At 39.2% G+C, this 16,140-nt stretch overlaps 1 protein-coding gene across 18 annotated transcripts in view; it reads right to left on the reverse strand.

The window, feature by feature from the left end:
- Positions 1–16,140, reverse strand: part of KANSL1L (KAT8 regulatory NSL complex subunit 1 like) — a 59,770-nt gene that overhangs the window by 39,606 nt on the left and 4,024 nt on the right. For 12 of the 18 annotated variants that reach the window (XR_014956804.1, XR_013340388.2, XR_014956806.1 and 9 more), the window contains exon 2: positions 12,733–13,838. Coding sequence is in view for 12 of the 18 variants with exons in the window: in XM_077785189.2 (XP_077641315.2) it covers positions 12,733–13,808 (1,076 nt within the window). In the remaining 6 variants the exon portion in view is untranslated. The remainder of the gene's footprint in view (positions 1–12,732; positions 13,839–16,140) is intronic. The other 6 variants (XR_014956805.1, XR_014956808.1, XM_085585455.1 and 3 more) reach the window with 1 other exon arrangement.

Raw genomic sequence — 16,140 nt, forward strand, 5'->3', positions numbered from 1 at the left:
AAAAAGCTAGTCCTAAGAAAGAGCTGCTTAATGAGTCTATAAAAATCTCTTAGTGAATAATTTTAACCAAAAAAAGTTAGAGAGATATAAAGAGGATAATGGAGAAAAACCCAAGTGGAGTATTGATGTGTTTATTTCTGCTCCTTTCTCAAAAGGCAATTGAGCAAATGAATGATGGAATCCCACAAACCAGAACGTGGTAAAAAGAAAGATGAGGTGAAGGGAAATAAATCACACAGACAGATTCACCTCCCAAACTAGATCCAACACTCTGGGGAGAAAGGTGAGCTACTCTCAAACAGACTGAGGAGGAGAGGAAAGGAGAAGAAAAGTAAGGTGTCCTATACACGGCTGGGAAACAAGAAGCAGAATGGAAAGGGCCAGAAGCGGCCTTATGTCACCTACACTGCATGAAATCAGTGTGGCATAAGGAAATCCACAACCAGTGTCAAACCACAGCTGACAGCAGAAGGAATGTTAATTGTTGTAACCTCTGTATATTAATTACTGTCTTACACATAAACAAGAATCCTCCACAAAGTTACATCACAAGTTACTTTTCAAAGATGGTTGCATTTCTTCTTCCACTTAGACACAGTATTTAATCTTGAATCAATTGCATTCAATGGTAAATATATTAAAATCTTTTTTGCTTCATTCTAAAACATTATGAAGTATATCTTAAGGCTTTAAATTCTATTATGTAATTAAAATAACAGCATTTAATTACACTGTGTAACAATGCCCTTAGGCCCCACTCTAAGGAAAGGTTTCAACTGAACTAAGCACACCCATTTTATGCTCAGGCCAAAGGAAACAATTTTAGCTTCTCTGTCTCTCCAGGCCACCCCATGCCCAGCGCCTGCTCAAAAACTTGGGCAGCTACACAGAGACATGGATTAGAGAGCTGCTCCTGGTCAATTTTAATTTTAGGGGCAGCATGACTGAAGCAAGTTTAAGCCTAGATCCCTTTCCCAGTTTTGATGCGTTGCACACAGGATAAGAGACAGAAGCATTGCTGAACTCTGTTCTCATCACTGTCACTCCTATTTGTTTGATCTTGCATTATTTTTAACCATCTTTTCCTCTAAGCCTATTTCTCTACAAATCTTTCAGTAAAGCTTGTAACTCCTAAGGAAGATAAAATCACTATGAGCTATCCTCACACTCCTCAAGTGAGCTGTTCACATAAAAAGTAGTACAGTCACTCAAGTAACAAATGATAACCTATTTCTGCAACAATAAAAATCCAAACCAGCCCTGAAACAAACCCCAAACCTGGGTAAATCTCTTCCTGCTAGACAGTAAAGCTTAACATTCACTCAGTAAAGGAAGTTGTTTCAAGGTGGCTTCAGAGAAGAAAAAAAAACACAAAAAAACCCAAGCACAGTTACAAAAATAACATGTCACTGGAGGAGGAAGTCAGAAGCAGGTGCTAAACCAGAAGCTCCTGCTCTTGTTTTCTGTTGGGAATGAGACAAGAAAAAAGGTTTCTGTCTGTCCCACTTCCTGTGTGCTCCCTTTGCAAAGTATCTTTACTTGGTTTCTGTGCTTTTGACTCTAAGATCATACATCCTTAACAGGAATTCCAAAATCTTTCTTCTGCTAGCAACTCAGTACAAACCATGTTACACTGGTAAAGTTTCTCATGTTCAGTACTGTTGTACAGTGGAATATTAAATTTGCATATAAACTTACTGCTCTTGCAATGACTCTAAATCTGCAAATGACCTCCTACATTCATCCAGGACTATTAGAATTGGAAAAGAACACAGAAATACTGACTTTGTATCAATAAAACACCTAATTTAAATTGCCCAAAGAAAACATGCTGGAATTGCATCAGAGGCACCTTGCTTCCATGCCAAATACCTGCCTGCATTTCTATCTTGGTTTGACTGCAAGTCAATTCTGCACAACTTACAAGAGAAGGAAAGAAAAGAAATGCAGCAGAACAAATAAGGCACAATGAGCACAAAGACAAATGCAAACAACGTATGATCAAAAATATAGCTGGGAGCAGACATCCAGGCTGTACTAGGGCATCCCAAAGTATGGAAAAGAGTTCAGCTGGGGATCATCAGCAACAGTAGAGGCAGCATAAGTATTTCATGCTACTTATGCTGCCTCTATTTCATGCTACTTGCTTCTGCTGAGACTGAAGAGGCAAGTGAAGAGCACTAAGTACTGCTATTACAGTCAGTGGTGGTGCTGGAACTGAAGGAAGTTTCAGCCATGACCTAAGGACAGAATGCACAGACGAACCCTTTAGCACTCTCACCTTCCCTCAAAGAGAAACACTGAGAACAAACCATGTTTTTACATAACCAAACCAACATTGCAGAACACAACAGGACTCTCAGAAGTATTTCCAATGCCTCCATTGTGTTTTGGGTGAGATTTATGTTTTCCCAATAGCTAAGACCAGCTAGTCCCACAAAACAAATGCAGGCAATCTAGCTGAGTAAAAAACGAAGCAACTAACCAAGATAAAATTGCTGTGCTACACACATTGCTGGTTGGGGTTTGTGTGTGGGTTTGGGGTTTTTTTAGTTACAGGAGACAAGAAGAGGTGGAATTTAAACATTAGAGGCATATTTTATTTTTATAAGCAAACAAAACAATAAGCTTGGAAACTGTTCATAAGTGAGGGAGAAACCCAGCAGTGTTTAAAATGCACAAAACACATTGAACCTGGGACTGACAGTACGTATCCAGGAAGGTTGGTTCAAGCAGGTATGATGAGCACAGGAAAGAATATTTTAGAGTGTGCAGCTCTGTGACCAGGGCAAGCTTCTCCACAAGTTAGCCTACATGCTGAAAATTAAAACAAACTAAAGCCTTCCACCTTTGTAACTCCCAGGGAGAAGAAGTAACATGCCCTGCCATGACATGTCTGCAGGGACAATGACAGGATGCTTCCTGCTAACCAGGAAAGGAGCATGCTTGCAACAGACCCACATCAAAACTCAAAATAACATTTGACAGCCCATAACACTGTCACCTTTCAAAAGGCTTTAAAAACACCAACATTTTCAAGTAACAACACTCTTAAATGCACACAAGCCAGAGAGCAAGGCAGTCATGTGATGTGGGTGAGAAAAAGAATTCTCCAATTCCAAAATTCTTCATCAAACATAAGAAGGGCAGCTGTTCCTGACATCCCCTCATAACGTTTCTGCTCAGTCTCTAAACATGGACTATTTTGTTCTTTCTGCTAGGTGATGGTCCCTTTGGTTTAATCCACATTGTTCTGCACCCAGTTTTCAGATGATAGTCCTAAAGTGACCTCCATCACCCCTGCTGGTTCATCTCCTTTCACTGGGAACTCCTGGGCTAACAGAAGCCTATTGCCAATCACACAGCAGCGAAGTATTTGGGAGCAAGAAGTGGCTCATAAATCAGAGTGACTCTATCCTGAAGATAAAGAGCTGATCACCTTCCTTAGTGGGAGTCACTGAAAACAACAGCAGAAGTTTATTGTTGTTACGAAGGATTGATCTCCGGAAACTGAAAAGCAAGAAGAAATCAGAAGGTTCTCCAGTCTTTAAGTTCCATCCAGACATCATATGACTCACCATAAACCTCATGAAACATTGGGAAAAAAAAATCACTCATCCCCAAATTCTCTTGGGAAGCTCACCCAGTTGTACAAAACCACAAAATATTCTCCACACGGCACTCTATCACAAATGCCCCACAGCACACTAGTGTGGTGGGAGTCCCTCCAGGACTGGTACTGACAAGCTGTGAACTTCCTCAGGTGCCCCTAATTTTTCACCACTATTATACTCAGTTCTCTGACTACACATGGTAAAGCCCAAAAAACAACTGCCCTGAATACAAGTATTTTCTTGCAAGCCACTAATGTGGGCCCAGGGCTTCTGATACCTTGGGTCAAAATTGTGAAGAAATTCAACATATCCATTCTTCTTCTTTTTACAGATGCTGACAGCAAATAAGACATTACCTATGAAGACTAGATTATATAAAATATTCAAATTAGGTGAATTCAGATATGCTTGTATTTTAGAGAACCTTATCTAGATTTTAGTCATGTGATAAAAGTGTGTGCCCACTCCCAACCAAAACCTCCAACACTTGTAATAGCTGAGCAAATATGTCCAACTATTAAATGACCCGTAAATGCTTTCTCAAGGACTAATTCTTCCAGAACACCTACATAATGTTTGTTTTCAGAATGAACTAACTTCAGTTGCTGTTGAAGCATTAATTCCCCTGGATCTGTTAACTGTTAAACCTCTAATAACTACATAACTAAAAAAAAAAAAAACAACAGTGTGTGCTGCTTTATGAATGCAATCTTTTCTATGCATTCCTGAGTACAAAAAAGATTAAAGCCAAACTATAGTGATTTTGGCCCATCAAAAGTATTATGGCTGATCAACATTACACAAAACAACCACTATTTACTGTGGCAGTTCACACTCAGCCTTTGCACAGACTATCCAGGAGAAGTGCCGCTGTTGTGGAATAACCAGCACCAAACCAAGCTATGCACTCCCTGCCCCACTCCTACTCCAAAGAAATCAATCAAGAGAACTTCTCTGATGCTCAAAATTAGCTTGCAATCTCTGTGGAGATCTCCAGGTCATTCTACAGGATCCTAGCAGGTTGCTATCTCTTTTGGTGTTTAAAAGGAATTTTTACCTGGCATTTTCCTCTGAAACACTACACGGCTTCCCCAAACATGGGTTATAGTTCTCCCTATCACCTACAGACATCAGCAACTGCTTATTACAATTACAATTTCTGGCACCCATGCCTGATCCCATCTCTAACACACTGAGGCCATTCAATATTTTCAGAATTGCATCCAATAATGCATGTTGATCCCAACACATAACACACATCTTTATCTTCCCAAATGAAAAAAGCTGTACCCAGCTGAACACTTCTGCTATGCCATCAGACCTGAAGAATTTATGCAGTAATACCTGAAATTATCAACCATGTGATTTTTCTCTTGAAGAGAAAATTTATGGAGGAAAAAAATTAGGTAGCAAGGAATTAAGCAGCAATGAATCAAATTTTTACATCTTCCACAAAATGAGAAGGGACAATGGGGAGGATAAAAGAGGAAAATCAACATTCAGAGAAAAAAGGCTGTAGGAGAAAACTTAAAATATGAAAAGGGAAAGTCTCTGTGCTTAGATACCCTAGAAAAGGAGAGACTTAGTAAGATCTCACTGGTGCACTATATGCTCCCTAGGTGATAGGGAAATCACATCTTCAGAACTGATGAGATGCCACAGACAGTATTTGCCTGCTACAGGGTTCCTGCAAAGGATCACACTACTGCTGCTGTTTTATATTAGAAACGGAACTGTTATACTTGGACCGAAAAGTCAACTCAATTTGGGGATAGAATAAATTAAAAATTCAGCTTCTTAAAGGATCTGTTGGAGTGTTGAATCTTTCCAATGGCTGGCTTCACAAGCTGGCGGGTGCTCTTCACCTCCAGCTCTGTTTACATAATTCTTTAGAGCCGAGTTAATTATAAAAGGCCAAATGGGTTAGTGAAGGTGGAGTCAGTCAGAATATTAACTGCCCAGAAAGAAAAACCTGCAAAAGGTAAACAACCAGCAGCATTTCCTCTTAATAAAATAAAAATTTAAAAAACCACCAAGCCTACCATGCTGTAAATTGAGTATCTGCCAATGGCTTTTGTTAAAAATATTTTAATATTAATTTTAAGGTTCTATTGTCTGCTCCAGCATGCTAGTATGCTGTACATCAGTTCAACATGAAGCAGAGAAACAGGTAGTACTAAAATGCAGAGAAAGAACTTCATGAACTGCCTAGAAACAAGCTTCTTTTCTTGCCTTTGAAATGGCACAACATCAATAGATTAACAACAAACACCAGGAACACAGGCCTAGAAATTCTCTCTTAAGTATTTCACAACTGCCCTTCAAAAAGAAACTAAGTAGTGCTACATCTGTAGCCTATGCTCAACATAAAATAAGAACTTGGAAAATACATTCCTTTAAAGATCTATGCAAATGAAACATTATGACAGCACACAAGCAGCATATCAATGCTGTCCAGCCACTGAAGTCTACTCCAAAATTTGTATGCATATTCTTACAAGGAAAAGATGCTATGGTATTTATGTAAGCTCCAACTCCATCTTGTAAGTCAGGATATATATATATATATATATATATATATATATATATATATATATATATATATATATATGCATATATAGTATCAGATTCCAATGTAAAATTTTTTTGAGACATTTTGGACAACAGTTGAACCGGGAAGGCTCCTGCCACTCCTGTCAGATGCACTGGAAATCAGCAGCAGGCCTTTGGCAGTGGAGGGGTTTCAGCCCGACAGAGCAGTGCAAACTGTCCCTGCCAGGAGAGCCCGGAGGGGCTGTGGTAGGTGGGGAGGTGAGGACAGAGAAATCAGGTGAGACAGAGCAGCAGCAAAGACACCACCACACACTGATGTCATTCAGCAAGGGTTAGGGGACATAATGAATGTATGTTTGAACAGTTTGGAATTTGGGTGTTTTGTAGGAGCTTGGGATTGAATTTCATTGAGTTTTTCTGCTGCTCAGTCTACCCCATGGGCTGGGAAGAAAGGGAGTTTATATTACATATATTCAAACACAGACCTTCAGGTGTATTTGTTTTTCCAACACCAGAATGAGTAACTAGAGTTTGCTAACCAAAAATTGATTTAAATTCCCCAAGAGAAAACTTCTTTTAATTCACAAGAGCTAGGTAAAGTGCGTGGATGAAAATAAAATAATTTAAAGCTGTTTTAGTAAAAAAAGAGCACAGGTCAATATATTTAAATCTAACATCTAACATCACATTCCTAACCCATATTTAGCAGTATGAATGAAACCCTGTTACAGGAGAGCATTCCTATTTTGGGAAGTCTTTATGCACACTTTTTACTTCATGTGAAAAGGAAAGCACTTAAATTATTTCCTGTATCAGGGGCCCACGTATACTGATTTTCAAAGGCACTGGGTGTATCCCTTTGAAGTAGATTCTCACTAAATCAGTGTTAGCTATAAACCAAAATAACACTTCCCTTGCTTTACAAGAAGTTATAAAGACAGTTCATTGTTGTTTATAAACAAGTATTTTAATTAAAACAAACACATTTCACAGCTTAGTGAAAGAAAAAAGCTTGCCCTAAAACACTGATTAATCAGCACTTGACATCAACCACCAAATTCTTCTTGTCTCCAATTTAATTAAGCATACAAGGTTATATATGCATACACATGTACCCTCTTATTAGATTTGCTATTCTACACCACTACCTTGACTGTGTATTAAAAAGTTATTAAAAAGAGTAATGCCAAGTTTTTCTTTAATATGAATTCAACACCCATCTAACTTAAAAGATTTGAGATTCTCAGCTCCAAGTTTCCCTTGCAGGTCAAAACCTGTCAAACCTTCTGCCTTTCACTAAAACCTTTCAGTCTGCCTTCAGCAGTTGCAAAAATATTAATGTAATTACAGGTTAGAAATCAGGATCCCCACTAACAAAAGCATTATTCTGGTATTGTGAGAACAAAGCTTTGCTCAACAGCAAGTTTTTATTCCTGCAAGTGAGATCTCTGAGGCACAACAGTAAATGCATGTGGGACCCTGAAGAAGTTATTAATTCATCTTATGGAAACCCAACCAAGTGATGGTAAATATATTCTGAAATAACACATGTATCCTAAGAGTTAAAACAGAAGGTAATGTAAAGCTATCTTTTCTTTCATTCTCCTCCCACATCCTTGCGATAGGAGCCAAGAATTGAGAAAATGGAATTCTTGAAAAGCAACATATAAAACATTCTTACATCAGCATATTATTTGCACCCATGAATGTATACTTATTCAAAAGTCCTCGTATTAATCTTCTATGCAAATAAGACATTTCCTGGACTTCTAAGTTAAAAAGGTGTTAAAACCAGGAAACAAGTGGGAGTTTGTGCCTAAGAGCAGCATTTTGTCCTGGCAGACTCTCCTCCACCCCTTCCCAAACTCGTAATTCAGTTCTCATATCAGGCATGAAGTGAAATTACAGCTCAGTGTGGAAAATTAAGACCTGACCTTGCAAAAACAAACAGCCTCCTTTATAACGTGGTTCCAAGACTTGCAATAAACCATGTCCCTTAAGCAGTGCCATGTATTGCCAGGCCTGCAGAACTGCATTGATGTTGCTTAGTTAGCCACAAGGAAAAAATGCTAGGAAAAATGGAAAATAATCTATAACAAAAATATTAGATCTGGAGATGCTACTTATAATGTTTTCTTCCTTCCTTTATTTTCTCTGCCTTAATGCTCCCCTCCCAATCACATGTTTGTACTAAAAGCAGATTTCCCATCTTCTCTTTCCAACTAGCAATCTTAGGGGGAAAAAAAATAAAGGAGAGGGAAAAAAAAAAGAAAGATTTACTATCTCTTCACATTCATTATAAAAGTTTCCAGGCACAACAAATCCTGTGGGCATGGAAAATATAACAGTGAGTCTTCGTCAGGCTTGAGGTTGCTGGAGGATAATCAGTAAAACATGTCTTTCAGAAATCAGAGGGAAAAGCATGAAAACATTTCACAGAGAAAATCCCACCAAATGATGCGAAAGGATTGTATTTGGATAGGAAAAGGAGAACTGGGAAAACAAGGCACAGGATTTGTCATGAGTAGAAAGAGCTACTTATTTTGCAGAAAAAATCTACTGCAAGCAGGTTTTCTGTCTAATCCATTAGATGCATGTCCTACTGTTTGATGGAGTGAGCGGCTGTTTCTTCAAAGAACCACAGTGATACATCTTGACTCTGGAAGATCACACATGTAGAAAAACTCATAGAAGTAAAACTCTGCACTCTGCAACTTTAAAGGTTTCCTAAACGACTAGATGAGCATCAGAGTTCTCCTACTACATCAGGAATAGACACAAAATACATCAATAAGAATGAAGAGCTGGCCTAGCAGGATACACTCTGCTGTCAGAGTGGAGCTGTATTATTGAAAAACCTTTGATCTCACATCATCATCCAATTCACCTTGTCTGAAATCTATGACTATTTCTATGTATAATCTTTCATCTTCATGAACCACAAAGATCAACAAGTTTCAAGTAAATTCATCTGGTGAAATGTTGCCTATGTTGCAAACCAAGTGTTAGTTATGAATCCCTAAAGGAATTACTCGTTGTCAGCTTTGTGTTACCTTCCTTGGGTATTCTCTCTGCTCTGGTTTCTAACACCTAACAGTGAGCCAGAGAGCAGCACCTAAAAGCTGCTTTTGGAAAATTACAGAGAAGGACTACCCATGAGAGAATCCCTATGAGAAAATTTCCTATGCCCAAAGGATGGAGTGTCCTAAAATACACCAAATATTACTGTTGGAAATGTGGTGCTATGAAAACTGACAGGTTAAAGACATTCATGAGCTGACAGTAACAGCAAAATGACAAAGGTGCTGAAGACAGCCTATTTTTTTTCATATTTCTTTTTAGTAGACTCAGAAAGGCATAAAATATGTTTTGATTAAACTCTTGAAATAAGTCTTTCCAATTACTCTAGGAACTAGAGAAGTTTGTTAAGTACTGTGAATTGCCTTGACCAGTAGACCAAGGATCTCTCATCTTGAGGACAGAATCTATGTAATGCAGGAACAATGGTTTAAATATCTCACAACAGCTATTTGCAACTCAACAACAAAGGTATTGAAATAGATGGATAAAGACAATCTTACTTGAGCTACAAAGCATTGAGATACAGCTCAGAAGAGCTTATGTCAATACTCATTGGGAAAATCTCTTTTCAGGATAATGAGAATGAACAGGTTCAAAACGCTAAAAATAACTCTAGGTTTGTTATGTAGCATGAGGAATTGGAGCTGGAAGCAACTTCTCCCTCCTGATGGGAAACAGACTGTTCTCTGGCAGACATGGTTACTGCAGGTTCCTCCCTGCCTTGCACATTGGATTGATATACCTCCTCCCCCAACAAAAAGAATGAGAAACACCACAGTCACAACAACGATCAGTCACCACCGTGATCATACCCTCAAGTTAAATGCAATCAGTACACTGAGATATGGGTGGAACCAAAACATTCTTTCCATTCATTGCTACATTACTTGAACCTTATAGCAACTACAGTTACATATTATGAGGATTATCACAGAGGAATTCAGAGTAAAAGCCCTCACTATGAAAAATAAAAATTTCCATATAGGTGAGGAAATTAGTATTGTCTCACCTACATGATCCCATTGCTTCTGGAAAGCACATATAGCCAATTCCCAAGGAGAGAAAGGCAATTCAAAGCATATAAATCCACTCAGCAGAAATAAAAAGAGATATTAACTTTGTTTCTTTTTTCCCGAGGAAAGGCAATCCAGAAGGCCTTAAAAGTGGCAAGGCTCAGGAAACAGCAAATCTCACCAGCTGAACCAGTGAATAACTGACTTACCTTTGTTACCTCGAAGAAAAAAGGGCAGCATTTTAGCCCCAAAGGCAAATTTTAGGAAGGTCAGAGAAAAGAAGAAAAACATTCTGAGATGAAGATAATGATAAATTCAAATAAGAGACAGCCTCACTGCATGTTAATTCAAGCATTGCCTCAGCCTAGGCACACAGACAAGTCTTTTGCTTAAATCAGGCAGTGCTTTTAACTCTGAGCTTGCTGGCCCAGCAGCACACCTCAAACGCCAGTGATTCCTTCCCTCCCAAGACAGCAAGGCCGCCGCTGCTGAATAACTGCTCATCAGTAAGAACATAAGGAAAGGGAGAAGAATAAACAACTCAAAATAAAGGGCCACACTGAGTCAGACTATAGATCATCTTACCCAGCTCTGCTGCCTCCCAGCAATAGCTGAGATAACAATATTACAACAGTGCAGGCATGGAGGGAGCAGTGCCTCTCCGGCAATATGAACATTCCCTCAGCTCCCAGCAATAGCAGCTTGGGGATTTCCTGAGCCAAAGGTAATGGGTTTGCACTTAATAATCCTCTGTGGATTTTTTTCATCAGCGCAACAAAGTAAACTGCGTGAGCCTTAAGTGGAAAGATAACCGCCAAAAGCCACAAGAAGGAGTAAAGTTAAAGGACTGGCAGGGAGAGTTAGAAATTCAAGTGTCCCTGGCAGGAAGGAAAAAGAAAACCATCACAACAAAACTTTGGTCCAAGTTTTACGTTATCCACAACCGTTCAAAAATCAAGAACTTCTCAAGAGTTTTCTTTTTCAGTTCATGTTCTTATCATAAGAATCCTAGAACAGAGATATTACTTAGAAATTCAAGTATATTAGTTAGAAGAAGAATGTGGATTCTCCTATGCTGGGGAGAGCCCAAATGATGTTTTTATTAAAATATTTCAAGAGAATAATTATTCTCCAAACTCAAATATTTAAGGTGCTTGTAACTTAGCTGGCAAGTTACATTATGCTTTGGCTGGACTTCAGCATAATATTTACCATTCTGATAATATGTAAAAGAAAATGAAAATATTTTCTCCTCTGTTTTTCAGCCTACAGAGTTTAGCAGAACACAGCAGAGAGTTGATACAGCCTTGTTAGACTGAAGCTATAAACATTTAACAGGGCAAAGCTCTTCCAGTTTCAGAAGCTTAGTTGATTTCTTCTCAGCATTATGCTTTTCAGGAAGCAGAATGTGAAGTAAGTGTTTTTAAGTATTTTTAATTAATTTTTTCTAGACACTCTCTGACAGCAGCGGGAAAGACCAGTAAACACAAACCCTGTCCTGACTAACTTGTAAGAGCCCATGAGAAATGTGGGTATCATGAAGTTCCCACCAAGTTGCTGCATTTGTGTGCAGCTCTCTTCTGTGTATCACAGTCCTGACTATTATATCCAACAAACCTTAAGACATGCTCATCTCTCCAGCTTTGGGAAGAGGAAAGCAACTGTCCTTTCACGGCTTTCTAAAATTTATTGACTGAAGAGATTAACAATGCAGCAAGTTAGAGGTTAAAAAAAAAAAAAAGAAAAAAGGTTATACCTTTATCAGAGAGCAATTTTACTATCTCCTCTTACCCACCACTGATTTGTAATTTGCACTGACAGGATTCCTGCCAACTTAAGACACTACAAGTTAATGACATTAATTTCCCTCTGGTTCATCCTGAAAAAGATACCTGCAATAATAAAACCTCCACTGCTAGCTACATTCATAGTTGTAGAGTGACTTCAGGAAGTAAATTAATATTTTTAAAATTAAAAGTTAAAGAACCAAACTTTTTCAATATACCAATCACCAAATACTGGATGGCTTGATACCTGCATCAGAAGATAATTTTTAATTTTTACTCTTTATCACAATATAGTGGATTTCAAGATCCTAATATTGACTAATTATTAATAACTCCAGAGTAAAATTAAAATTATTTTCATTCTGGCCCCAAGTATTTACAGCAATCACTATTTGATTTACAGCACCATTCAAGTATTAGCAGTATTGATGTAATGCAAACTGGGAGAGTGCAGTACAAACTCTAGTTCTCTGCAATTCTAGTAAAGCAACTGCTCCTTAAATGCATTAATTAGATGTTCTTACTTCCTGCCAAACCCAGCTCACACTGTCAGTCTAGCTGATTTCTGTAAGACTATCTGTTGAGTGAGGTTACTCACACAAGATGGATTCTGTAGGTCTAGACCCTTCCATCCTGATTTATAAGTAAGAAGCACACGAGTCTAAGCAGGAATTTAACACTTACGCTTCCACAGTCTGCTCCTCACCATCTTCATCTGAGCTGCTACAGGTTGCATCAGAGTCCAGGTCCTTCTCCACACGAGACAGCAGCCCTCCAGTAGAAAGTGCAAAGCCACGGATTTCACCCGGTGCGACGCTAACTCCGTTCTGTACATCCACACTCAAACTACTCTCCAAAGTAGTTGTGTTGTTTTCCGGCCAACCTTCAGTGCATCTGAGGGAGCTATTGCTCAAAAATCTAGCTGGCTCATGGAAAACCTTCATTCTCTGAAGCTGATGTTTCACAAAGCATTTCAGCTGCTGATCACAGTGTTTGACAACATGCTTTGCCAGGAGCATTTGTAAACGCTTCTGAGTTCTTTTGGCGCGACTGATTTCCATTTGTTGCTTAGTGACACACTGGAGTAAGCGAGCATACACCTCCTCCTGGGTGCAGCTCAAAATCCCTTCTGAAGGCCCGTGAAGAATTTGGTGTAATAAATCCCCTTTTATTGTTTCAGTGCGGACTTCCAAAGCCCTACCCAAAACCCCATTCTTCTTGTACCATTTACCATTTAAAAGTTGCATTTCTTCTGCGTTAGTGGATTCAGTTACACTTGAACCTGAAAGTCTCTGCATTCCTGCCAAGTTTGGAGATGTGGTCTCTGAAAACACTGCCCCTTTCACCTGTTGCTCAGGTTCTGAATGACTAATATGACCAAATGATGTGTCAGCCCCATTATGTAATGACTTTCTCATCTTGGAGCAGTCAGGGTCTCCCATTTTTGTTTGCTTACCAGTTTTGTTGTTAAACGCAGAATTTGTACCCATTAACAAGACAGACTGATAGCACTTGGAGGACGGTGGGGAACCAAAATGCTGCACACTGAACATGTCATTCCTGAGGTTGGGCTCAGCAGTGGAGAACCCCAGGACTGAGCAAGTAATCCGTGCGATGGAGTCCTCTTTTATCTTCTCTTCCACTGCTCTGGAATTTTCCATGCACAAAGCTGTATCAGACTCCATAGCTCTAGAGGACAAAGAAGGTGACAAGTGGATACCATGACCTTTTGTTGTTGCCTCTCTGAGAGCTGGTGTCATTATAGCTATGGTAGGTAGTTTACAGCAAACCTGAAAATAACACGGGCCATGTAAATTTTCTCATTTTCATGACACAGTACAAATACAAGAACTCTGTTAAGACATTTCATTCTCTCAACATCATTCAAAAATTCCATAAAAAGAGACGTTATCTAAAGAACACAGGCTATGTTGCCTCCCAAGTCAAATAAAAACACCCTTTCTGTTTTTTCTTTATTTCATTCAGAAGCTGTTCCATGCACAATGAAAGCCTTTACATCTCAGGGGAATAACTGTTCATACCTCATTTCATTTTTGATTCTATCAGTCTGAGAAATAAGACCCAAAAAGTTCAGGTCTGTCATCTAACCTTGCCCAAACTAAAAAACATGACCTTGAGCAATGTGACTAGCACTGTTGTGAGAAACAGATTTACTGTAAATCTATATAAAGAAAGCATTTGATGAATTATTATATATTCTTATAAATACACATTAGAAACCAATCAACAAAGCTAATGCTTTCAAAATAGAAAACTCTAAGTTCTGAAGTTTCCTACCAAAAAAGAATTCTTTCCTGTGCCTTTGGATACCACTCTATTAATGAGGCACTGTCTGTGTAATACACACAGATTATTTTTCATAACAAATTGAGAAATGACAGTTCTCATTGACAAATCCTTTTGCTTGTGGCTTGCCAATTAACAAAGGGCTCCTAGACTTTGGGATCAAAAGACCAATGTCAACCTTCACCCCTTCCTGTCAGCAGCTATGCTGCCAAGTCATACTGTATCTACTCAGAATCACAGAATAATGAGGTTGGGAGAGACCTCTAAGATCAAGTCCAACCTATGCCCTAACACCTCCAAGCAGGAATCACTTGCATCCTACTTACAGCTTTCTTTAGGAGATGGTTAAATAAACCAAATAAATGACTTAATTGAACATGGCCTGGAGAAGCCTGAAAGGTAAGTTCCTGTCAGCTCTTCTTTAAGAAGCTAGAGACAAAACCAGAAACCATATGAGAGCAGTAGCAAAAGTGAGTGCAGCACAGCAATGCCACAGTAAATTCTGTTAAACTGTGTACTACTTGAGCAGCACTTGCACCCCCCTCCTTTTAATGTCTCCAGTTTCCTTGAACTCCACAGTAACTGCCTAGCTCAGCAACTTCCAATGCACAGATCCCATAAGGGGTCAATGATTCTGAGACTGCCACATACGGTTCTTAAGAAAAGATCTGTCTGAAGCCTCAGCTTGTTTATAACTACAGTTTTTTTGCACTGAAGGTGCAAACATTAAAGTGAGACATGGCAACCTAGGGAGCTGAGCAATACCAGTTTGGATACCTGCTCCTTAACCCTCAAAATGTGAAGCAAAACATAGGGAGCCACATGCTCCAGTACTGCCTTACCACCTTCTGTGTGCTTTATTCACCTTTCATTGCTCTATGTGTACTTCATCCATAAGGTTTTTATCTCTGCACATCATGCTCCTAGCATCACTGGCAGCAGGTTTGGTGGTCCTACTGCTAATTGAAAATGATACCATTAAAATCCCCAGGATTTTAACCTTTATAAATAAGCCAGTAACTTCAGCCTAAAGAGGAGCTCAGCACAAAGGCCTCCCAGTGCACAGCTGTTCAGGAAGAACCCCATTCTAGGATTAGACAGGGGAATAAACTGCTGAGAGCTGAAGCTCCAAATCTTAAGTGCTCTGGTGACTCAGTAATGCTCTCAGCACCTGGCTGACTCGTGTCTTTCCTCTTGTAAAAGCTAGCAGGCCTACAAATTTGTAAATCCAAAGGAGTGTGAATTCAGACACCAATGCCTCCCTGGCCCTTATGTAATGGCAGATAACTATAGCAAGTCAGAGCAAACTGTGCATGGCTAAAACGTAAGGGGAGAGAACTGGACAGTTCCTCTGTGGGTTTAATGTGAGCTCAGGAGTCCCTGTGGTTGACCTCTTCCTGAGAATTCCAAGAAGCTCTCCAAGAAGAGCACCATCAGCCTGGGATCTCCATTCACCCAACAATGTATTTATAACTGTTCCAACTTTACCATCCACCTCCCTTAGTCTGAGTGTTTAGCAGGCACAGGTTGCTACTCCTGAAACCCAGGAAACATCCACACACAGTGGAGCTGTTAAGGCAAAAAAGTACTTTGGAGATGTGGATCACATACCTGTATGAAGATGGAGGTTATTCAAAGAACTGGCAGCACAAAACTTTACAGTGCTGTGTTTTAACTCCATCACATTCCCTCAAATACCACATACTCCTTTGGTACAGTTTCAAATTTCCAAAACTGCAATGAATACAAATTTTTTTTTTTTTTCATCTGGGGGACTTCTTTTTA

The sequence above is a fragment of the Lonchura striata genome, chromosome 7 (assembly GCF_050655825.1).
Source record: "Lonchura striata isolate lonStrDom1 chromosome 7, ASM5065582v1, whole genome shotgun sequence".
NCBI lineage: Eukaryota > Metazoa > Chordata > Aves > Passeriformes > Estrildidae > Lonchura > Lonchura striata.